Source organism: Leguminivora glycinivorella, chromosome 7, assembly GCF_023078275.1.
Source record: "Leguminivora glycinivorella isolate SPB_JAAS2020 chromosome 7, LegGlyc_1.1, whole genome shotgun sequence".
Lineage (NCBI taxonomy): Eukaryota > Metazoa > Arthropoda > Insecta > Lepidoptera > Tortricidae > Leguminivora > Leguminivora glycinivorella.
The window spans coordinates 21,522,040-21,547,108 of NC_062977.1; the positions used below are offsets into that span (position 1 = coordinate 21,522,040).

General features: G+C 39.0%; 1 protein-coding gene across 2 annotated transcripts; it reads right to left on the reverse strand.

Annotated features, from left to right (window-relative positions):
* Positions 1-1,767: 1,767 nt before the first annotated feature.
* Positions 1,768-24,607, reverse strand: LOC125228356 (protein HIRA homolog). Of its 2 annotated transcripts, none has more exons than XM_048132891.1 (20): positions 24,490-24,607; positions 23,806-23,979; positions 22,325-22,489; positions 21,114-21,271; positions 19,941-20,049; positions 18,743-18,903; positions 17,630-17,798; positions 16,966-17,060; positions 14,799-14,963; positions 13,688-13,815; positions 12,917-13,075; positions 12,170-12,350; positions 11,017-11,119; positions 10,246-10,365; positions 9,242-9,388; positions 8,157-8,253; positions 7,190-7,315; positions 4,680-4,804; positions 4,078-4,169; positions 1,768-2,904 (listed from the first exon to the last, which is right to left on the reverse strand). In XM_048132891.1, the coding sequence occupies exons 1-20, from the start codon at positions 24,524-24,526 to the stop codon at positions 2,881-2,883; spliced, it is 2,535 nt and encodes an 844-aa protein (XP_047988848.1). In that variant the 5' UTR covers positions 24,527-24,607; the 3' UTR covers positions 1,768-2,880. The 2 variants fall into 2 exon arrangements, with proteins under 2 accessions (XP_047988848.1, XP_047988849.1); XM_048132892.1 differs by having other exon boundaries at positions 4,074-4,169.
* Positions 24,608-25,069: the final 462 nt, after the last annotated feature.

The following is a 25,069-nucleotide window of genomic DNA, read 5'->3' on the forward strand; positions in this document are numbered from 1 at the left end:
ATATTAGAGGCGCCATCTTTGTCATTCGCCTTCGACATTGTTCCTACAGGGTGGTCCAAAATTACGTTGACAAAGAATAGGGAAATGTTGAAATAAACCAAAATATCGAAGTTACCCCGTGTGGTGACGGGTTAAGAATTTCACCACCCCCTTTCTTCCCGTGGGTGTGGACTGTGGGATACGGGTTAAATTGTGACGTAGGCGAGAGGCTGGCAACCTGTCACTGCAATGTCACAATTTTCGTTTTCTTTCAACCCCTTTTTGCCAAGAGTGGCACTGAAACTTGAGTACTTCATGTGCTCTGCCTAACCCTTCATGGGATACAGGCGTGATTGTATGTATGTATGTATATCGAAGTTACCGAAAATATTTTTTGGGCCTATATATATTTCTACATTAACCATGGATATTTCAACGGAATTCATGTCCAATTTGCAAGGTTTGCAATGTAGACCAATTGTGTAAAGACATATTTTCCAGATTCATAAGCTAGATAGTTTCAGCCTACTTAGGTAAATTTACCTTACTTAAAACTATAAATTATAGTTTGTAATCAATCTTAAAACCCTAGCCCGTTTATTGATTACAAAAATTAGGATATTTTACAAGCTATACGTGCAATAAGTTAGTCGAAAGTCATACTAGAGGTGCGTTAATTTTTTGTTCTAATATTATTAAGGTTTCACATTTTAATTGAAGCTTTTCGGTGAAGGAAAACTTCGTGAGGAAACCGGACTAATTCCAAGAAGGCCTAGTTACCCTTCGGGTTGGAAGGTCAGATGGCAGTCGCTTTCGTAAAACTAGTGTCTACGCCAAATCTTGGGATTAGTTGTCAGAGCGGACCCCAGGCTCCCATGAGCCGTGGCAAATGCCGGGATAACGCAAGGAGGATGATGATGATGATTTTAATTTGTAGGACAATAATTCGTGTAAGGACAAAAAATATATATACAAACGTTTGTCAACTTATTTTTGGGCCAGCCTGTACAGCCGATATCGAGTCGGATGATGTGAAAACGCCTTAAATCCTCGCTACCAACGCAACAACAGACTTTCCTTAGTTATCTTTTTACATGAGATGTTTTTTAATATATTTTGGACGTAATATTATACGATAGAAATAAGTAACGTATGAATCACATTAGGTCTTAGCGCCGTTGATCAATGTTGTCCCGTCGTCAAATGAAAATGTGTGACAGAGTTACGTAATTTTGATACAAATGCGGAAAACAGGAAATTTATAACCAGTGGCGATAAATTATTCTATTCGCATATGTATCATACAAAGTTTTACAGTACATTATAGCCATTTACATTTTTCACATTTAATTTTTATTTATTTCTTGCTTTTGTGGGTTTACAATAGATTTAAATAAATAAAAATCAGTAATTTTGCGTAATACGATAATTATCGCACTAGTGCGGTAATATAGCGCCAGCTGCTTCTTTCTGTATCAATTTAAGTAAGATGAAAAGCAGTTATTTTTGACCAAGGATGATTTATATAAGATTGACAATCTTCATACACCAAACACATCAATCTTTATACTAAAAATCGTACCTCAACTTTTTAGCGCCACCTATTAAATACTATCAAAACCACACTGATGGTGCCCACAAATTTATTTTTTTAACACTTTCGAAACCGGGCTCTACGCGGCGCTACGACATTTTCGCTACATACGGGTTTCCCCATGTAATCGGCTACGCTTCTACGAGCGGTGTGCCCGACAGTCGGGTTCTTGGTAGCGAAAGTGTTAAATCATGATATTAAAATAAAGAAATATGTCATTTGTTCTTATAAAAAACAAAAACACGCAGAAATATTTTGGGAAAATATAATCTTTGCCACTTCCAGGCTGCGAAACAGCGCCATCTAGTTTTATGCCTAAAAGGTACATTTCAGTGGTACACTTCCCTGTATGGGCTTTGTCAGTCCTGGTATATATCGTCCTTGTTCTTGACATTATATATGACAGACATAGGTTACACGTATGAATCACATTGGGTGTCACTTCTCAGTGTCCGTTGAGCACGGGTCTCTGGTCTCACGTGATTGACGGAGGTCCTTCAGCTGGTCCACGTATTCACTGTACAGACGGACTAATAGCGACAACATGTCGTCTAGAATATCGTGCTTCTTTATATACTGTATTAAACAGAATATAGACAAATTGTACTAAAACAGAGACAACTTGTCAATAGCCATTGGTTTTGGTAGCACTAGTCAACAACTGTCGCCTTTATTTTACTTAATAATAGAATCCATTGTAACTGAATCTTGTTAAAAAATATGAAGCAATTGAATGCGTAGAAAATCCCGTAAAAATCAAATTTCCTGTAGGAGTATTTTTTGAATTTACTGCCTTTTCTGACGACAAAAACGCTGTGCTGTATACTAGTATTGCTTTCGATAAAGCGATCAAGATAAACATTATGAACGCTGTACGTTTATTATTATAATCAGCCGAATTGTAATATATCAATGTCATGCTATCTGTCTCAATCTATAGACTTAAATATGATGGGTTTCTTTCACAATTTTTATCGCTTTTTTAATATGATAAAAATAGGTTATAACCTTATGTTCGTATTGAAATCACGTTAGAGTTTCTATTAAGCACGGATCGCGCCTAAAATGCATTGACACTCTTTCCTTAATTAGTTATTAAGATTCAGAGACCATTATTTCTATTGTTTGACGGTGTTAATAGTAAGTTACACAGTTACGAATCACATTAGGTCTCACTTCTCAGTGTCCGTTGAGCATGGGCCTCTCTCTGGTCTCACGTGATTGACGGAGGTCCCTCAGCTGGTCCACGTACTCACTGTACAGGCGCTGCCAGCGCAGCTGACGGACTAATAGCGACAACATGTCGTCTAGAATATCGTGCTTTTTATACCCTGCAATTAAAAAAACAAAAATGTTATAATGCATATATCGTCACTACTTTGAAAAAATCTCGTATCTCACGCTGCTCCTCAAAGTCAAAACGCAGTAAGTTTATATGCATTCCATACATACTTACTACAATTTTCTTTTTTTCATTGACAGACGAAGATACAAGTTTTTTTTTAAAGTAGTGACGAAGTACGTCAAATTTCAAAACCTGAATCTTACTGTGCCTGTGTGGTGACGGGTTAAGAATTTCACCACCCCCTTTCTTCCCGTGGGTGTCGTAGAAGGCGACTGTAGGATATGGGTTAAATTGTGGCGTAGGCGAGAGGCTGGCAACCTGTCACTTCAATGTCACAATTTTCGTTTTCTTTCAACCCCTTATTTGCCAAGAGTGGCACTGAAACTTGAGTAGTTTCATGTGCTCTGCCTACCCCTTCATGGGATATAGGCGTGATTGTATGTATGTTGTATGTATGTATGAATCTTACTGTCAATGTGTATTGCTCTTCCTTATTGTAAAAAAAATGGTCAGTAAAATTACATTTGTGATTTTTGTATGAACATGTATAGAGAAGCGACGTATATTCGTACTTTTGTACAAATTCATGGTGAATAATGCTATTAAATATAACACAGTGTATTACTTAAAAAAGCTGTAATAAAAATAGTACATTACGATACAAATGCGGAAAAGAGGAAATTCGAAACGAGTGGCGATAAATAGAAACACAAAGAGAGTGTTTTAAATCGACACGAGTTACGAATTTGTTCTTCGCACGTGAGGTGAGGTTAAGCAAATTTTCGAGGACAATTATTATTATTATTATTTGTTAGGCTGTTGTGTCCCACTGCTGGGCAAAGGCCTCCCTCTCTTTCTTCCACGCGTCTCGGTTTAAGGCAATATTTGGCCAATCTTTTCGAAAGACGTCAAGATCGTGCCGCCATCTCCTTCGCGGTCTGCCGTCACGCCGCACTATGTTCGGTGTACATTCGGTACTTTTCTTGGCCCACAGGTCGTTTGGCGTGCGGCAGATGTGTCCGGCCCAGTCCCATTTAAGCTTAGCGGCTGTCAGGGCTACGTCGGCTACTTTGGTTTTGGAGCGCAAGATGGAGTTTCTAATCCTGTCAGTCAGTTCGAAGACAAGCGATTCAAAAATATTATAGTGTGTTTAACTTACCAGAACTGTGGACTGCCACTTCTTGGGTGTGCTGGTACAATGACTGGGTCCCAGCATGTCGTCTAAGATCGTTCTCAGCTGGTCTTCGTTACCTGAAAACATGATGGACAGAATTCAAAATAAGCTACCTAAAGACATTGCGAGACAATTTAAAAACAATTTGAAAATGTACAAAATATTCTTATCAATGCCATACATAGTTTACAGATGTTACGGTATTAATAAACAATTATAGCTTGTGTCACAATCAACCGTTTTACGGTATACAATATACATAATTATTCCTATAACTAAATAAAATTTATCTTAAATAATAAAAACAGTCAGGTACATTATTATCTAGGAACTACATTATTATTCAATACCTCATTTCATTATAAATCTATATTATATCAGCTCATTTACATAATAATTAATGTCGAAAATAGTCAGAGTAAGTATACATCCGTGTTAATCAATAAATTGTGTTTGATGAAAAAAGTCCTCGAGGTGATAAAAACATTCAGTTACTAGATAGCTTTTTAGCTAGAAAAAAATTGATGGTTCGCTTTATGTGTGGCGGAGGCTTTATAGTACAGAGGATTATAATTAAAAACGCTTACCGTGATTAACAAGGTGTCCGAATAGTGCTGTGATCCAATGTCGGTAGTCCTTTGCTAATCTAAGATGGAAGCATGAAGCCACTTGACCTTCTAGCCAGCTCCGAGCCGCGTCTGAACTGTAGCTGCTGTAATATTAAAAATATAGCCGTTAAACTTTAGTGAAACGTATTTAAATACACGGTGTAACATGAGGAAACCGAATAATTAACAGCGTATTCCTTATCATATAAGAAGAGTAAACTGTCTTATAAACTTTTCTGGATTTCGCCTACTTTCATAGTTATAAGCTTATAAGCATTTTAAAAAATAACAACTACTTACTATTTCCAAGAACAAAACGCTATTTTGATGGCGATGATGCCGCTATCGGACATAATCTAACTATTCTCGTTGATGTCACAAAATAATTAGTACCTGAATGCAAAATAGTATTTTTTTAGAAAAAAAAATATTTTTATTTTAAGTGCCATAACTTAAGACTCCTTTTTGAGAGACTGGTCAGTTGTTGCACAAAACCGAGAGGAATGGAAAGGGGGAGGCCTTTTCCCAGCAGTGGGACACAATATGCTCATAATAAATATAATAATAAAAAATAGTATATTTGTCTTTAATATAATAAGTATACATTAATCTAAAAGCTAAAACAATTCAAAATCAGCAAATACATGCAAGCACTTAAAAACTAGATCTAACCTAATTACACACACACAAAAACCTACACAGATACATAATTAAACCTAACCTAGCAAGCCCCCCCGTGAGCCTCCCGATGCAAAGGTACCCATAACGCTTGCATAAATAAATAAGTGTCATTTTTACGAATAACATTTACTTTTTATGTGAAAATACATCCAAAAAAATGAAAAAAAAAAATGGCTAAATTAGCTTGACGTCATTTTATCTTTATTTTGCCCTCAGACATGCGTAGTTAAAATCTTTCGGTTCCCTCATGTCACACCGTGTATATATATTATATTAAGACAGAGATCAGATGGCAGTTGCTTTGACCTCTCGGGATTCGTTGACAAACTCCGGGTTCTTATACTCCTTAGAAAAATCGTGGGTGGTAAAAAATGGGTGAAAATATCCTGATTATCCTGAACGACTTACCCTGTATTAGCTTGCGTGTAAGTAGTTATGGCCGCAGTACACATGTGGCCAACGGTTCCACCAACCCTTGGTGGAACCCCTTGGCCAAGCGTGTAGAGGGCTACTTGGCCGTATGTTGGCAGTTGGCGCTAGCGCTGGCCGGCCAACCGATTGGTGTCGGTTTTTTGTCCACACATCAAAGGATCTTGGCGCCAATGGCCAACTGAGTTTACACGTTGGCGCTTCATTCAATTTGTCGTCAGCCGTCAGAGAGGACAGTAGTGAAATATTTACGAAAATAATAAGTTTATCTATGCCAATAATAGTGTTGATTTTAGGAAATAAAATAACCTTGCAAATGTTTAATGTATTGCCTAAAAAAGATAAATGTGGTTATCAGAATATTCAAAAAATTGTTAATATTTCAAATAATTTATACTACGGGGTTATTATGTTTTAATCAAATTTTGCTGACAACGTAAATGACCTAGAATTTCCTAGCCTTTTCCATTCCACGTCCATCTTTCATGAATAGCCAATGCAAAGTGATTGGTTCGCCAATGTGTAAAAAGCGGCTCTCATCTTGGCCAAGGGGTTCCACCAAGTGTTGGTGGAACCGTTAGCCACATGGGTACAGCGGCCATTATAGTTACTGCTGGTGTTACACTGTGATACACAAATGATTGAAGCATCCTGTATGACTTACCCTGTGTTAGCTTGTGTGGCTCTCGGTTGCACTGGGTACAGATTGTGTGAGGAGCGCGGCGCTCTTGTGGAGGCGTGACCGCCGCATGCTCTCCACACCGGGTCCCGGGCGTCCATACCACCCTGTATACAGGACTGAAGCATCCTGCATGACTTACCCTGTGTTAGCTTGTGTGGCTCTCGGTTGCACTGGGTACAGATTGTGTGAGGAGCGCGGCGCTCTTGTGGAGGCGTGACCGCCGCATGCTCTCCACACCGGGTCCCGGGCGTCCATACCACCCTGTATACAGGACTGAAGCATCCTGCATGACTTACCCTGTGTTAGCTTGTGTGGCTCTCGGTTGCACTGGGTACAGATTGTGTGAGGAGCGCGGCGCTCTTGTGGAGGCGTGACCGCCGCATGCTCTCCACACCGGGTCCCGGGCGTCCATACCACCCTGTATACAGGACTGAAGCATCCTGCATGACTTACCCTGTGTTAGCTTGTGTGGCTCTCGGTTGCACTGGGTACAGATTGTGTGAGGAGCGCGGCGCTCTTGTGGAGGCGTGACCGCCGCATGCTCTCCACACCGGGTCCCGGGCGTCCATACCACCCTGTATACAGGACTGAAGCATCCTGCATGACTTACCCTGTGTTAGCTTGTGTGGCTCTCGGTTGCACTCCCGGGCGTCCATACCACCCTGTATACAGGACTGAAGCATCCTGCATGACTTACCCTGTATTAGCTTGTGTGGCTCTCGGTTGCACTGGGTACAGATTGTGTGAGGAGCGCGGCGCTCTTGTGGAGGCGTGACCGCCGCATGCTCTCCACACCGGGTCCCGGGCGTCCGTCCAAACCACCCTGCATATAAAATATATCAACAATGGTTCAGACACGATAATCATAGCTCAAAATATCTATAAAAATATGATGATAAGTGATAACGTCTATTTAATTCGTGACTATAACAGTCACAAATTTTATTAGGACTTTTGTAAACTTAATGCATTCTTAACTTAAAGATATAGATACTATTATTAGAAGAAGTAATTATATAGTTTAATACTAGATTAAGTATGAATCAGGATCAAAATTGTGTAACGGTTTCACAGTTCTCCGACCGCCTTTAAAAAGTTATTAGATAATGGCCACCAGCTGGTCGGACAAGTGTGTTGCTGCTACTACCTACCTTACACAGTAGACGATAAGAAAATAATAGTAAGCGCTTTGCATTCGCCAACAAACTGTCATACAGTTTGGCGAAAATACTATGATTAGAATAATACTGTGTATGCACGTATACAATGTAGGCGTGCCTTGGCCGAGGCATGCGCGCGTGTTGCTCGGCCGAGCAAGCTGCCTCAGCCGAGGCACGACTACATTGGACGTTTTCCGCGTGAGCACATTGCTGCGCGTGCCTCGCTGTGTGTGGATCCGGCTATTTGTATAATAGTACATTACGATACAAGTGCGTAAAAAAGGAAGTTCGAAAGGAGTGGCGATAAATTAAAACACGACCGAAGGAAGGTGTTTTAAATCGACACGAGTTACGAATTTCCTTTTCGCACGTGTATCGTACGACGTTTTTCAGTACAGATGACCCTCCGAAGTTTCGACCTGGCATATAATGACGCACTTCTCGCACTAGTGCGTAAAAAAAACACAATCTGTACTGAAAAATCAATAATTAAGTTGAACTTACCACGCGTATAATTTCTTGCAATAGATATAACTTTTCCCGTTACTAAGTGAGATCATTGGATTTCCGTCTTCCAATAGAGAGCAGTTTGTTACTGATACTGAAACATAAATATAATATTATTTTTTTATAAATATAATTTTATATTTTTTTTGTTTTTAAATGTAAATGTAATTTGATCATTTCCAGGCACGATTTTTTTGCAATGTCACGAATATTGTGATAACTTGACACTCAGGAAATAGACTCAAAAAATAATCTTCTTTCTAACTCTCTGACACACATCATATAAAAAACAGACAGACAGACAGACGGACAGAGCGTGGCTATAAGGGTTCCTTTTGTACCTTTTTGGTACGGAACCCTAACAAACTGCTACAGTATTTGTAGTAGGCGTGGAGGAATGGAGAGGTCGCTTTAAAGGCTGATATAGATTTCAATATTAAGATAAAAAAAACAACAACTATATCGTCATATTGTCTTCGGTTACCGCGATAGTTACTCATGAAATAAAACAATGGAAACGGATTAAATCGCGTATAATGAATTTAAAATACACATAATATATATTTAATATATATTTCAGGGTGGATAATAATATTTGTTCGAAACGTCGGGATGTATTTTAAATTCATTATACGCGATTTAATCCGTTTCCATTGTTTTATTTCATAACTATATCGTCGTCCCAAGTAGCTTCTGTCCCCTTGACAAGGCGTTAAGAGAATTCTAAATTCAAAAATTTTCTACTAAAGTCGGGAAAGTACAACTTTGCTGTTACAATAGTACATTGTGCAACAAGGGGAGGAAGTTGAATATTCCTAACGACAGTAAGTTAAATCGCGACGGCTTGCCGGAGCGATTTAAAGACTCGAGTTAGTAATATTCATACTTCCCGAGTTGCACACAATGTTTTTCATCTCACTCGCAATGTAAAAAAATATGTAAATAGATGTAAAAAAATTAAGTATGGTACAAGAAATTACGATTTTTCTATAACTCACGCTCCGCCTGCGTGCAATAACACATTTAAAGTGCGGGTGTGATGAAAAATATTGAAATGTTCAGAACAATACAGAACAACTTACCCCCAGGCACCATCAGGCTTCTAAAACACAGCGGCTTGACTATGCACGTAGCGTTGGCGAGGTCCCAAATACCGAGCTCGGCTGATGTGGTCACGGCGGCTAAGGTGTCACCAGAGAGTGTCAGTTTGGCCGCTGGCGACATTAGTGCTGAAAGATTTGATAGAATCTTAGTACATAAAAGTAGTAAACAATTACATGAGCGGCCATTTTGGACTAAGAATGTAACAGTTTGAATCGATGTTCTAGGATGTATATGTATAATGTAGTGAACCTTAGTCGAGAAGTACGGTGCAGCAATAAGGGTTGGGGAAAATTGGGGAGTTCCATAGTTCATTTAGAGGTGTCCATCTTTTATTTTTATGAGGTACAATAAAAAATCGTTAAAGGGCCATTTTTTTCAAAGTTGTCCACCCCACTTTTTTTTGGATTTGGAATTTTTTATGTGGTTTCCACTCAGAATCGCGAGCTCTTTCAAATATCATAGGATAAAAAAGTGTCCCAAGGATTTTTTCCCGTTCCGTTACCATTTTTTCATACATTTTGTATGGCGATAACGGAATGGAAGGTTTGAAACAATGTATGGAAATCTTGGGACATTTTTTTTCTCCTATCAGGATCGAAAGACCTCGCGATTCTGAGTATTAATCGCGTAAGAAATACCCATGTTACAAAAAAGTGGGGTGGACAATAATTTATGCATGATTAAATCATTTGATTTCATTTCATTTTTAACCCTCGACGCAGAAACGACGGGGTGTTATTAAGTTTGACGTGTCAGTCTGTTTGTGTGTGTGTCTGTCTGTGGCATCGTAGCTCCCGAACGGATGAACCGATTTAGATTTCGTTTTTTTTTTAAAGTGAATTTATCGGGAGTGTTCTTAGCCATGTTTCATGGAAATCGGTCCAATAAGTCGGGTTTTTTTTGTGGTTAGGTTAGGTTATTATTTTTGTAGGGTACAGTGTGTGAAGGTGGGTTATAGCCTATAAGCGGCCTATAGATATACCTATAGGCGGGAGCGCTCTGTGCGCGGTGGTGCGCGCGAGTTTCCACGCGTGCAGGGTGCCGTCTGCGCAAGATACCACGGCGAAGCGCGCGTCACACGCTATGCACGTTACTGGAGAACCTGAGGCATACAAATACAGTTATATCACATAACTTTTACCAACTAAGATATAATTTAAAAAAAAAGCAGTTTAAAGGTGACGTGGTCAATTATTAAACAAGTTTTGAGAATTTTTGATACTTGAAATAATTATTACCAAAGAGGATCGAGTATTATAGAGAGTTACTGTCAAAATAAAATGTGTAATCACAGTGCATAGACTGCCATCTCTCGACACAAGCTTAAAACTTTTGAACCTCAGTTTTGACAATTTGGCACATATTCTTAGCTTGATATGTGTTAAAATGTCAAATATTAATATTAGCGCCATCTGGCCGAGCGTTCCCCAAAGGTGTAACGCCATCTTGGCCACCGTACCTTTTTCTCTATGGCTTTGAGGTACGTTTTTTTCTTAGACCTTATCCGTCTATACGGAGTTACATATGTATGTATTTGTTATTACACAGTTTTAGGGCCACTTGCACCAACGAAAATGGAGGGTTAACCCGAGGATTAACCCACCATTTTATATGGAATTTGACAGGTGACAGCCCACTAACCTCGAGTTAAATGTTTGGTGCAAGTGAGCCTTATACAATCAAATAAGCTTAAACGAGGGAGTAATTTAAAAAGGATAAGAAATAATTTAAATAATAAGCAGTTTCAACATACCTAAATATGTTTCCCAGACAGGATCGCTGGAGGCTGAGTTGTTGGGCAGCAGTTGTAACCGCGACAATGTTCCGTACTGTGTGTTGCACGCCTTGTTTATCACCTGTAATGATAAATTATAATAATGAATTTTATGCTGAAATTCATACATACATACATACATACAATTACGCCTGTATCCCATAAAGGGGTAGGCAGAGCACATGAAACTACTAAAGCTTCAGGGCCACTCTTGACAAATAAGGGGTTAAAAGAAAACGAAACTGTGGCATTGCAGTGACAGGTTGCCAGCCTCTCGCCTACACCACAATTTAACCCATATCCCATAGTCGCCTTCTACGACACCCACGGGAAGAAAGGGGGTGGTGAAATTCTTAACCCGTCGCCACACAGGCACAACATATAAAATCATTCATAACATACTATAATAGGCGTAAGAGAAAAATGGCATCGTCGGCACTTCCTTCACTTGTCCTTAGGATAACCTATATTTTGCTATATGGCGACCCTGCCAGAATAGTATCAGTGACATCTGTATATGTTAGAATAGTACCTGCAGGTGGAGGGCGCCGGCGACGCGTACGATAAGCCCGGCGCTGCCTAAGGCGGGTGCAGGTAGGTAACGATTGGAAGGCGGGAGAGAAGGCGCCATTGCCATTCTTCTATAGGAGACTACTTTTTCTCAAATGGCGACCCAGTCAGAATGTGAAACACCAGAAAAGTGTGTGTTAATTATCTGTAGTCTTTGAGGTTTGGCGGCGAGAACTTCGAGTTTTAAATCAATTGTTTCACATAATTTTGTTCCTAACATGGCGACTCTGCCAGTACAATATGTAGAATAGAGTCTGGCTAATGAAAGTTGAACCCAGTATTTTTTTAAAACAGCAACTCTGGATGTCATATCATCGATTGTCATCTGTCAGTGTGACTGTCACTTTAACGAATTTCGGTAAAAGGTAACAGCGAAATCTATAAATAATAATGAATAACACCATAAAAATTGGTAAAGTGAGTGCTGTAAATAAATTAGAAATAATAAAAAAGAAACCATGTTATCAATGTGTGGCCGGCTCCAATTTTTTTGGAATTGCCACGTTTTTTCGGGCTCAAGTTTCATTAGCCAGACCCTAGTATCTGTAATATTTATAAGCACCTGCAGCCTGAGGGCCCCGGCGGCGCGCACGACGGGCCCGGCGCTGCCGAGCGCGGGCGCGGGCAAGGCTTGGAAGGCGGGAGGAGAGGCGCCGTTGGCGCTTCTCTTCACTTGGACTTCTTCAGTCTTAGGGCCCGGGAGGGAAGGTGCTGAACGCTTGCGTAATCGCTGGTCGAGGCCGCTGAAAATAAAAAGGAGTCGTGAATAACAAAAACACGTTTAGCTAGAATAACACTCACTATAACAAAATATATTGACACCCTATACTATCTTAACTATGAAGTGTCGAGACGTATTTTTATTTATAAATAGGCTCACTCTTGGCCACAGACTAGCCGGAGGCAAAAACGTGACCTACGATGGAGTGAGCCCGCCCAGAAGATGCCTGTTCACCCTTAATTTGAAGGTTGCCGAGTTATATGAGCTCAGAAATATATAGATATATCGGTGACAGTCGTTACCTAAAAATTTTAAACCTACGTATAAGCAGAAAAATGTGCTAAAATAACAATCTTAAACGCTTTGGCAGAAAAAGGGGCTTTAAGTCATTTCAAATCATACAAAATATAACCTGGAGGACATTAAGAATAACGTTACTTGTGTTGTTTCAAATCAAAACGCTCCGCATTAAGCGACAAAATGTAAGTAGACTTTTAAAACACATTTGCTAAGCAAACTTAAGATTTTTAACAAATATTATAACATTATATTTAAAAAAAAAACATACAAATCTACTAGTGTACTCACTTATCTGCACTCTTGTTGTGTTGACTCGAATTTCCATGGTTGCTCACATTGGGATGAATCACTATGTCGTCCCGCCTTTCGACTCTGATCCGTGATTTGCTCTGAGATGACGTACTGAAGCAGTTCTCTGTGCCACTCGGTATTGAGCCGAGAGATTCGCTGTGAATAATAAAAATATGACAAAAAGGTGTTAAATACAGTACTTAATGTTTATGCAAAAGGATATGTATGAGTATCGAGTAAACTCGTAGGATCAAAATCCGGATTTTATGTATCGAAGAAAAAAAAACTCAAAAGGATAAGTAGAAAACTTCCATCTTAGGAGCCACATGTTTGATGGAGGTGCCGTGACCAGGATTGAAATCATACAAAAATAATTTGTTGCTGAATTAATTACTTTATTAAGAATCTAAGTGACGGAACACAGGGAAGACCTTTGCCCAGCAGTGAGACACGCTAGGCTGTTAAAAAAGAAAGAATCTGAATTATGAATACATCTTGCTTGGGATAAAGGTTTAGATGTTTGTAAAAGAAGCTGTAATTTTACTGTCAAAGATCTGCCCTGATTCAAGACATATATTGATAAATTTCTGCTCAAACACATATGCCAACTGTTTCTGCACGAAATCGCATCCAGCCATTTGAAAGATAAAGGATTTTTATTCCTTACACATTTTAAATCAACATTTTTCATATACAGTTGTGTTTTTAGCAGTCACACTAGTCGTCAGCTTAATCTGGGTGATTTTATAGAAATATTTATTTACTAACCTAGCGACCATAGTAAGAGGTATGAAGACAGGTGTAATGCGTCGCTTGCCATCCGAGGTTCGTGTTTCAATCTGCCGGTCCACTGGTCGCAGAGATACGGGCGACGCTGTGAGTGCCGGCTTGGATTGCTGAACATAAATTAAACAAATGTGAGTGTACACGGGAAAACGTCCCACTTTGTCGATTGCTATAAAGCCGCTTTGTCAGTTTATTCATATAAAGATACAAGTAAATCTCGCCTTAATGGTAACCGACGAAGTGGGACGTTTTACTAAACACACTCACAAATGATTAGAAACCTTTTCAGAAAACAGTAAGGATTTATTTGACGACCGGTCTGGCTCAGTCTGTAGTGACCCTGTCTGCTGAGCCGTGGTCCCGGGTTCGAATCCCGGTAAGGGCATTTATTTGTGTGGTGAACACAGATATTTGTTCCTGAGTCATGGATGTTTTCTATGTATACATATAAGTATGTATATCGTCGCTTAGAACCCATAGTACTTAGCTTTGCTTAGTTTGAGGCTAGGTTGATCTGTGTAAGGTGTCCCCCAATATTTATTTATTTTTGATCCTCGTAGCGCCCACCATACAAAATTTTTGCTAGGAATTTTGATTCTTATTGTACTTGAGATTTAATTCAATTTCATTTGTTAGAAAAATTTTAGAAACAAAAGAAATTGTATTTTATTTGTTTACATGGAAGTTAAAATTTCATTGAAACCATGATGTACTTTAGAAAGTACATTGGGCGCCACGAGGTTATTTTAGGAAACAAAAACTGCCAAAGGTCGTCAGAGAAGTATGTAAAAGACGCACTTAGAAAGGAGTATGGCCTTTCAGAATTTGGGTCCCACCAATTAGCGTAAGTTATTAACAAAAATTAACTCGCTGTCAGTTTTGTGACGACAATTAAGCATAAAATCTGTCTAAAAAATTACTTTTTTTACTTACTGAATGTAGATTATCACTTAAAGTTTATGTAATAAACACAAATACAATATTTTTATAGAAATTTCATACTTAATTATCGCCACAAAACTGACAGTTAGTTAATTTTTGTTAACAACTTACGCTAATTGGGGGGTTCCAAATTCTGAAAATGCCCGTATACCTGAGACTTTTCACTGATAAGCGACGCATCTCTGCTGTCTCGACACTCTTGGCGGGTTTCAGGTTTTTCTCTAGCGAGCAGGATCTCTGGACACTCTACCAACAAGTTGGAAAGAGCGGAGTCGTTGGCCGGACACTTGCCATAGATTTTTTCGTAGAAGGCATTCTGGAAATATATTAAATTGATTTAATTTTCTAATAAAATCGTAGAAAGAATCATTTGATGATGAGTGCAATCGCCATCAGAAATATCAGAGCGCCCCAAGTAGCTAAAAATATTTGAACAGGTCTCTAAGACCTTAAAGGTAGGCCACACATGCGTGTTTTGAGAGCGTAGGCGGAGCGTTAGCGGAGCGCAATGATAGCGGTGCGCCGGACGAACGCTGGCGTCGCGCCCAGCGGACGCCTTAAAAAAAATGGCCCGTAGAATTGGTGGACGCTAGGGCAAAATAATAACTTTATTACCTATGTGTAGAGCTGAAAATACGTATCTAAAGATTGTTAGTACTACAGAAATGCAATAACAATAACCATGTTAGTACTTACTGTTGTACGCATTTAAATGAACCATACACACGAACACATGAAATTAAAATAAATTAAGTTAAAGTAAAAAAAAAAACTAGAGTCATCTACAAATGACAAGGTTTTTTTTTCATCATCACAGAACAATGGTGTTTCGGACTCTGGGAGGTATGCCAAGAGCCGAAGCTAACATTTAGAGGGTTCACTATTATCTTGCAGAAACTTTTTTCGCATATATTTGATGAGCATAATAGTCTTCTAGTCGAATAGTACTTTCGCAGATAATATTTGTGCATAATATTTAGGCGGCATAAAGTTGCAATTTGCTTTTTGATAGCGAGTCAGATGTGTTGGGGATGCAAGATACCTAACACTCCTCCTCGCTTCGCTTCGTCGTACCTAAGGGGGCTCTGGGGCAGTATTTCCTTTTCGATAGCATGTCATAATTCTGCTCTTGTAATAGTATGCTATACGATTATCATGGTACATAAAATTATGCTAAATCAAAGTCGACCAAAGTAATGTTCTGTGAAACAATATTCTGCCAAATGTATCGTATGCGTGGTAGTAATAATGCCAACTAAGTTTTCTGCAAAATTACCATTCGACCGAATGTTTTTCTGCGAAACATGTTATGCGAAGTGTGTTTCTGACCAAAATTATTCTGCCAGATGAGGGTAACCCTATCTAGAGGCCTTTTTGATAATTTAATGAAATGGGTGAATCCACGTAAAAGTAACGTGAGTCACGATTTCATTGAGTGTTCATTTGAACTACAGCTGCAAATGAAAGGATCTATGCATATATCGGGAAAGTAACACTTATTTAGAGACAGATTATTACTTGAACTTGCATCGTGAGTAAATGGAACATGCCATAAAATCGTGACTCATGTTACTGTTGACCCAAATGATGTCCGCGTCATGACGCACGCAGAGGCAGCACCTACCCGGTTTTAAGGACAAGGGCTAAATCTTAAGGTAAGGTAACATGCAAGATAGAATTTAAAAAAAACAAAAGAAAGACATGGAAAGTACAGTAAACGGCCATAAAGAATGCATATTGGTCTTTGGAAAGAAACAATGAGGAGACACATTCAAAGGTTATGACAGATGGCGCCAGTCCATTGCGCAGATAAAAAATTTCATACGTGAGAGCGAGAAGATGATATTTTTTCTCTCTCTGACATATGAATGACAGTGACATGCCTAGGCACTTGCACAGGCGCCGCCTGGCGGGATAAAACGTGAGAGCGAGAAGATGATATTTTTTCTCTCTCTGACATATGAATGACAGTGACATGCCTAGGCACATGCACAGGCGCCGCCTGGCGGGATAAAACGTCAGTGTGCCCCCTCATTAACGTCACATAAGCAAGAAAGAGACGCTCTACGAAGACGAAAAACAGCATGCGTAGCCGAATGGCACGAACGCTCACGAAACGAAACGCTCGTAGATATCTATCTTTATCGCTCTTGCGTATTGGCGCGACAGAGCCAGACTACCTTTCGCGGCGTTTCGTTTTCGTTTCCCGTCGTAGAAATGCCATTCGGCTACGGGGCATCATGTGCATTATTTATGGCCGTTTACTGTAGTATAAAAAAGTATAGCAGAAAAAAATGATAGTTTAGATAAATCCATACCTTTTCGTCCAATGTGAGAGGTGTGCCAATTTCTTTGTTGGTAAACTGTATACAAGCGACCGTGCCGTCCGAACTGCATGCTAGGAGATTCAAACCTGCAACAAATTATATATGTCACATAAATTGTTTATTACTGCCTAAACTATATGATAAAGATAAAAGACATTTATTCATGACGCTCACAAACACGTACGTACATGTACACAAGAAAAGAACAAAAAACAGTGAACAGAACATTAAGTGCGCATCACGAAATGGACCCAACTCAGCATGATGCATGATGATATGAGACTGAATTTCCGTGTTATTCAAAGGCAAACAAGATAGACAGGGCTCGGACTGCCATGATGCATAATTTCTTGTTATTAAAAGTCGACATCGAATTAATGGTTCAGTAGATAAAATCTGTGACCAAAAATGCAAATTAAATCACAGCGAATATTTATAAGGTGATTTTCAATTTTTTTTTTTATTTGTGTTGTCTCAAAACGCGGAGGTATATCATTCCAGCATTTGGTAGCGAGATAACGCTGGTGGCCCAGCGGTAATAACGTGCGAATTACACGCAGTCGCGGGTACGACCACTAGAGGGGCTTGAGCGATGTGAGCCAGATGAGCGCTCTCTAATATATTGTGTAGAGAGAGTCATGTATAAGTGACTCACCGTCGGAGCTCCAAGACAGGTCCAGCACACTGTCGCTGAACAGATCGTGCACCACCACCAGAGGGCGCTTGAGCGATGTGAGCCAGATGGAGAGCGCCCTGTCTCGGGCACCTACGGCCGCGCAGCAACACTTCTTGCCTTCTTTCACGAATATGTTGTTGTTGAAACGCTGTGAATGATAACAAGTCATTGGGGACACCTTACACAGATCAACTTAGCCCCAAACTAAGCATAGCTTGTACTATGGGTGCTAAGCGACGATATCTTATACTTTTAAACGAGCAATTCTTGTATATTTATTTATTTATACCGACGATCTCGGAAACCGCTCTAACGATTTCGCTGAAATTTGTTATGTGGGGGTTTTCGGGGGTGAAAAATCGATCTAGCGTAGCCTTAGATCCCGGAAAACGCGAATTTTGGCGTTTTCATGAGTTTTTCTTTCGCGTTAGTAAACGTAAAATATGGTCGTTAATTTCGCCGCGCGCGCTTCGATTCCGCTTAGCTCAGTCGTACGAGGTCGGTCTAATGTACGCAGATAGATCGTAGGTGTCAGGGTTTCGAATCCCGGCCAGAAATTAAGTTTTTGTTTTTTGCCTTTTTTTTTGTTTTTGTATTTATAAGTTTTTTTTTTATCTAAAGACGTGATATATTAAAATAGAACCGAGCGCGTTAGTAAACGTAAAATATGGTCGTTAATTTCGCCGCGCGCGCTTCGATTCCGCTTAGCTCAGTCGTACGAGGTCGGTCTAATGTACGCAGATAGATCGTAGGTGTCAGGGTTTCGAATCCCGGCCAGAAATTAAGTTTTTGTTTTTTGCCTTTTTTTTTTGTTTTTGTATTTATAAGTTTTTTTTTATCTAAAGACGTGATATATTAAAATAGAACCGAGCGAAGCTCGGTCGCCCAGATATTACATATTTAAATAGCTAAATACATACTTATATACATAGAAAACATCCATGACTCAGGGACAAATATCTGTGCTCATCGCACAAATAAATGCCCTTACCGGGATTCGAACCCAGGACCGCGGCTTAGCAGGCAGGGTCACTACCGACTGAGCCAGACCGGTCGTCGCAAATAAAGGCTATTTTTAATTTATTTTCTCACAGCACAAGTGACAGCTTTCCTGTGCCCGACGAAGTCCTTGTCACACCTCCAGCCGTCTCTTTCTACCACTTGCGCGGTGGGACCACCTCCGTTTATAGCATGGGCAGATAACACGTATTGACCATCGGGAGACCATGAAAGACGAAGTACATGGGTCGTGCCTGGGGGAAAAAAAATTACAATAAGAACTAGAACTAAGTAACTAGAATAAAGGCTAGTTTAGACGGTACGATACTTCGTATGGGCATTTTCGCGAGAACAATCACCAAAAATATTCTTCATCACACTCGCACACTAAATGTTCTATTGCGCGCAGGCGGAACGTGAGTTATAGAAAAATCGTTCTCCCTACGGAGTTAAGAAATTTCTAGTACTGTATTGAACTCTTTTTTACCTTTTTGCAAACCAATTTCTTATAATGCAAGTGTGATGAAAAACATTGTGTAACTCGGGAAGCATGAATATTACCAACTTACTCTCGTTAGTAAGATTCAACATATGCAGAGACAAGTACAATTGCTCGGAACTGCTTGAGAGCATCCGTTTCAGGGTCCCCGCACGCAGTACTGCCCGACGTAACGCCTTGTTCGCCGTCCCGACATGTTCATCTAACGCTGGAATTCGTGCACCTTTACGCCGCCTTTGTAATACGTACAACAAGCTGTTCACGGCCGTAGACATTTTCAATACAAGTAGAACAAGTTTCCAGAAACAAGTCCTTGATACTTTGGCACAGACAACTTGATACTTTAGTTGTACAATTTAATTAGTATTAGTAGTATTAATCACTTTATTGTGTTTATATACAAGCTGTAGGAATAGAGATACGTCATTAGTTCCAACATTACTTAGCCGTTAAGTGCGTTAAGCTTAATTTACTGTAGTAATATAAGTGTCTTATCTATATTTTGAAGAGTTCTCAGTGAGAGCGTCTTAGGAGGTAGGTGCACATCTCTTGAACAGTGTATATCGTATCTAATGTAATTTTGTTTGTGCTTACTTCTGTTGTTTCTCCAATAAAGAAAATAAATAAAATAAATTCAACTTTCTCCCCTTGTTGCACAATGTACTATTTTCTAAGGTAGGTAAATTTTGATTTTTGAGCTCTGGATATAACAAAACACTTCTTTCTAAGGTAGTTAGTTACTTTTAGGGTTCCACAAGACAAATATTGGCTGTAGCCTTAAGGATTACTTACCACCACACTCTTCGAAAGGCTCAGTGATGACTGTTTCTTGAGCCCAATCGGCTGTCTTCCAGACCCGTAGTGACTTGTCATCAGACTGCGATGCTAGGTATTTGCCAACCTGAAATTATTAATATTTTATTACCACCAAAGTATAATAAAGAGTACTATCGTACAGTATGGCCACTCCGCTCCCCGCTGAAATTGCCGCCCACCCTCTCTCGGTTACCTCACAGTTACCGCCTGTCAAAAACGCGAGCAGTCGACCTGTCATATTTCACTCAATACAAGCATGGTACGCGTTCACCTACACGAGCTTAGACTGTGTGCTAAGGAACGTGCATCTTTCATATATTTGATCGCCACTGTCCGGGGTGGCTTACCACAGTATAATAAAGAGTACTATGGTACAATATGGCCAGTTCCGCTCCCCGCTGAAAGTGCCGGCCACCCGCTCTCAGTTACCGCCTGTCAAAAACGCGACCATTCGTCATATCTCACTCATACAAGCATGGTATGCGTTCACCTACACAAGCTTAGAACGAAATTATATAAGATCAATATTTAGCAGGTAATCATGGTGGTGTAGCAAATTTCTTGCTTTTTCTTTGATCATTTGAAACATTTTTCATGTTGTTTTTTTATTACACGAGGGATAGTAGGTGCAAGGAAAAAGGTACACAAAAAAACTTACATTGAGTACATTGACATCTTATGCTAATCTTTAAAATACTGCCATTGGTGTAATTACTGTTTTACATTTTTTGTTCAGGAGTTGTTTTACTGTAGGATCTTCAGCAATGATTGTACATAACATACATATTTATCAATTCTTATAAATGAGAATAGGGTACTTTCCTATAATAGGCTAGTTTCCTACTAGTCAAATCAGCATCTTTTTATGAACTGTCAAAACGATTTGCTAATATGGAATTACTATGAAATACTGAGGAGTGACGTCACGGTCAATTCATTTACTTTATATCTTTCTCTTTGACTTATTAAATAGAAATTATGTTTAAACATAACTACTGTCCATATTTTTCTTTTAATTTGTGATGCTTTATTTCGTGCACTGCATAAAATATTTTATTTCGAGTATAGGAAAATAGCCTATTGTACATTACATACATATTCAGTTGCATTTTGAGTTGAAAATGGGTGGAACAAAAATCAACAACTTACAGGGTCCCAAGCAACTCCTTTCACCAGCCCAGTATGGCCGTTGAGCACACAGACCATCTCCGGGAACTTCTCCGCGTTCCAGATGATGATGGTGTTGTCCACACTGCAGCTGGCCAGCCACTTGTCCAGCGGAGACCAGGCCAGATCCAGGACATCACCTTGAAGAGTAGTAGTAATAAATCAGTATCACAGCGCCAGTATCGCGTTTGAGTGGTGGCCTCAAGGAGAAAAGCGAGCCCGCAAACGCCCCGTACACACCTGGAGGCGGAGTGTTGAGAACGAGCTGAGGGAATATGGACTGAGCTGGAACGAGGCCAAGGCGGTGGCTCAAGATAGAAAGGCGTGGAAGGATCTTGTGGAGGCCCTATGAACCTATGGGGTGCCCTAGGACGATCAACAACAGTAATAAATCACTTTATTGTACAATCCATACTAAATATTATAAATCGGAAAGAGTGTGTGTCTGTTTGTCTGTCTTTCACAGCAAAACGGAGCGACGAATTGACGTGATTTTTTTAAGTGGAGATAGTTGAAGGGATGGAGAGTGACATAGGCTATTTTTTGTCTCTTTCTAACGCGAGCGGAGCCGCGGGTAAAAGCTAGTAAATAATACAACACGGGAGAGAAAATGCTTGTCAGTAGTAAAAAGGTGAAGTTATCACTTTAAGGGATCTCTTCCAGTTAACCTAAAAGTATAGGGGCAAGGCAATAAAGGGTAGCAATAATGATAAATACATTTTGTAGCAATAATGATAACGTGTCTGTCTGTCTGTGTGTGTATTGTCTAGTATACGGATGAACCGATTTTGATTTAGTTTTTTTTTGTATCAGCTGAGTTTTGGGAGTGTTCTAGCCATGTTTCATTTTATTCGGGGGTTTTTGCAAAATTTTAATTTTGTGGTTATTATCTACTGTGACCTATAAAGTGTCAAATATCACACCATTTTATCCTTATTTTTATGTTAACAACAGTTAACAAGATGTGTTACAATATATTTGGCGTTTGGCTGTCAAATGTATTCAATGCTGATGATGTACCTTGTTTAATGAATAAAACTTAAACTTTTGTATGTCTTGTGGGGCTCAAATTAGAATATATAGGTAAATAGCCACAAAGAAGTAATAATTTATTTAAATCATAACAATCTTCAACATAAATTTGGGTCGTTTTGTTTTTCTAAAATAGCTCACAGGCATTTTTAACCCATTACCTGCATGTCCTCTCAAAGTAGCTATACACCTCCAAGTCTCAGCTTTCAGCTTCCCCGGAGTGCCATTGGCAACCACACTGAGTCCCCACACCATGACCAGTCTGTCATCTCCTCCGGAAGCCAGGTATCGGCCCGCATTGCTCCACCGAACACAGTTGACGCAGGCTGGAAGAAATATCATATTTTGTATTTTATGATTAGAAGTTTTTTCCCCAAACAGACATATACACTATACAAAGGTTTGTTTAGGCCAGTGGATGGTGAAATGTAGATTTAGTTTCTTTTGCTTTCTTCAGTGTATACTAATAATAAATAAATAAAAAATAATTAAATATTAGGGGACACCTTACACAAATCGTACAGTATGGCCATTCCACTCCCCGCTGAAATTGCCGCCCACCTTCTCTCGGTTACCTCACAGTTACCGCCTGTCAAAAACGCGAACAGTCAACCTGTCATATTTCACTCATACAAGCATAGTATGCGTGTTCACCTACACGAGCTTAGACTGTGTGCTAGGAACGCGCCTCTTTCATATATTTGATTGCCAGTATCCGAGGTGTGCCCAAACTAAGCAAGCGTGTACTATGGCTGCTAAGCGACGATATACATATTTAATTTAATTTATTTATTCAAATACGTAAGTTTACAGTACTTAACCAAAACACTTACATATAAATTAAAAGTACTATTTATATAGATCTGGAAGAGGCCTTTACCTCATAAAGGGTTCTGGGGTGACATTATTTTAATCGTTAAGATATATATTTTTCCAATTTCTGTAAAATTTACTGTCTAACTAGAAATAAAAGGCTTTTTTATTTATTTATTTATATAGATAAATATATGTATACATAATTACTTATATACATAGAAAACATCCATGACTCAGGAACAAATATCTGTGTTCATCGCACAAATGAATGCCCTTACCAGAATTTGAACCTGGGACTGTGGCTTAGCAGGCAGGGTCACTACCAACTACGCCAGACCGGTCACCGGTAGATATGTAGACAAACAATAGCTCAATCCCCACTGATGGAGCAGCCCTGCACACAAAACGTCTACTCAAAGATCATGCAATGAGCATGGACGTTTTGTGCTCGAGGCTGCTCAGTCAGTGTGGGACCCAGATTAAAACTGATTTTTATTTCAGTGATTTAGGGTTCTAAAAAGTACAAATGGACCCTTCTGGTGCGGCTCTGTCCAACTCCTCCATCCATTCTTTTCTATTAAGGTTTGTTTTACTAGGAATATTTTTATAATCTGTGTTCTAGTTTAGAGCCTTTTTGAATAATTACAAATTACACATGGACAGCAGTATTTGTAGTGTCTCAGATAACTAATATTATTTGTTACATCAATTATGTGACAATAGTTCTAGGTAGTGTGTCCATTATATCTTTACTTTAAACTTGCTCTAACTTGCTTAAAATGTTCTATATTACATTTCAAATATCTAAATGCAAATTAAATCTTACCCAAATGATTATCCATTTGGCACAACATCTTCGGCACATTCGGATCAACCTCCACATTTTCATATAATACCGAGTTCAAGTTCCACACAACAACTCGCCCGGAGTCCCCACCCTGGCCACCAGTCGCAAACCTCTTCCCCGTAGGATGGATGTCAACAGAAAATATTGGTTTATCTAAAAACAAAAAAGTCACGATTTAACACTATGGCGTAAATGTTTTACTTGCTAATGATACTTTATTTTTCTGGACAACAGCCAAGTCAAGACAAACATTTTTAAGTCAAACTATTACATATTTTCAGATTTTATTTACATTTAGAGTAGTACACTGCTGACATGCTCATTGAAACATATATTCCAAGTTAGCTAAAATATTTACAGAGTTGAATTAGACCATATTTATTCACTTATATCATAAATCAAGAAGAAACTGTTTTTAAATGTGTAAACGGTCAAGCACCCGCGATTTAAAACTAATTAAGTATATAATTAACACTGAACAATGAATTAAGAACAACAGATAAATAAAAAAGGGCTCTCAGAGTTCATATTTAAAGCGAATAATATTTTGCATTGTGCTAATTTTGTCCTATTGTTATTGTTGCAACTGCAAGGCTAGTGCACTTTAGAAAGGGTCAATAACATTTTGAGGTTTGAAAAAGTACGAAATATTAATTAACTTACCATCATGATTAACCCAACTGGGTTTTAGAAGCTTCATCTATAGTTTTAGATGCTAAAATACGGTAAAAAAATGATAGAATTATTGGTTAAATTACACTATTTATCTCAAGAAGAGCTGTCAGTGACATTGCCGGCATAACTAGATCCGTTCCGAAACTTTGATTCAGAAATAGTGCTAATCATTCTACTCTGTTTTTATTTATGTGTAAAGCTTTTTATCTAAATAAAAATATAACTAAAAAGTAATATATATAAAAACAAATATTTTGCAATAAAATATAATTATTTTGTAGGTATACAAAATAAAGATCCGTTTAAAAGCGTACAAAAGTATTTAATTTCAGAACACACTCATGACCTATTGCCATGCGAAAATAATTCCAGGGTTCCAAAACAGATTAACGGAACCTATTTCCGTTAGTGGAAATGAGCGGCAAATTTAAGTAATGTAAACGTGCAGGGACATAGACATAGACATAGAATGGCTTTATTTAATATCACAATGTTACAGGGTGGACCCGGTTGAACTTCGCACTTTTTTCTACTGACAATGTGGGTTATTTCTAGAATTGCTAAATAG

Excerpts from the sequence above, each read along its gene's own strand:
- LOC125228356 (XM_048132892.1), bottom strand. The coding sequence starts at position 24,526 with ATGAAGCTTCTAAAACCCAGTTGGGTTAATCATGATG. Across the intron at positions 23,980-24,489 it reads CAGTTGGGTTAATCATGATG|ATAAACCAATATTTTCTGTT; the intron begins GTAAGTTAATTA and ends TTTTGTTTTTAG. Across the intron at positions 21,272-22,324 it reads TACTTTGAGAGGACATGCAG|GTGATGTCCTGGATCTGGCC; the intron begins GTAATGGGTTAA and ends CTACTCTTCAAG.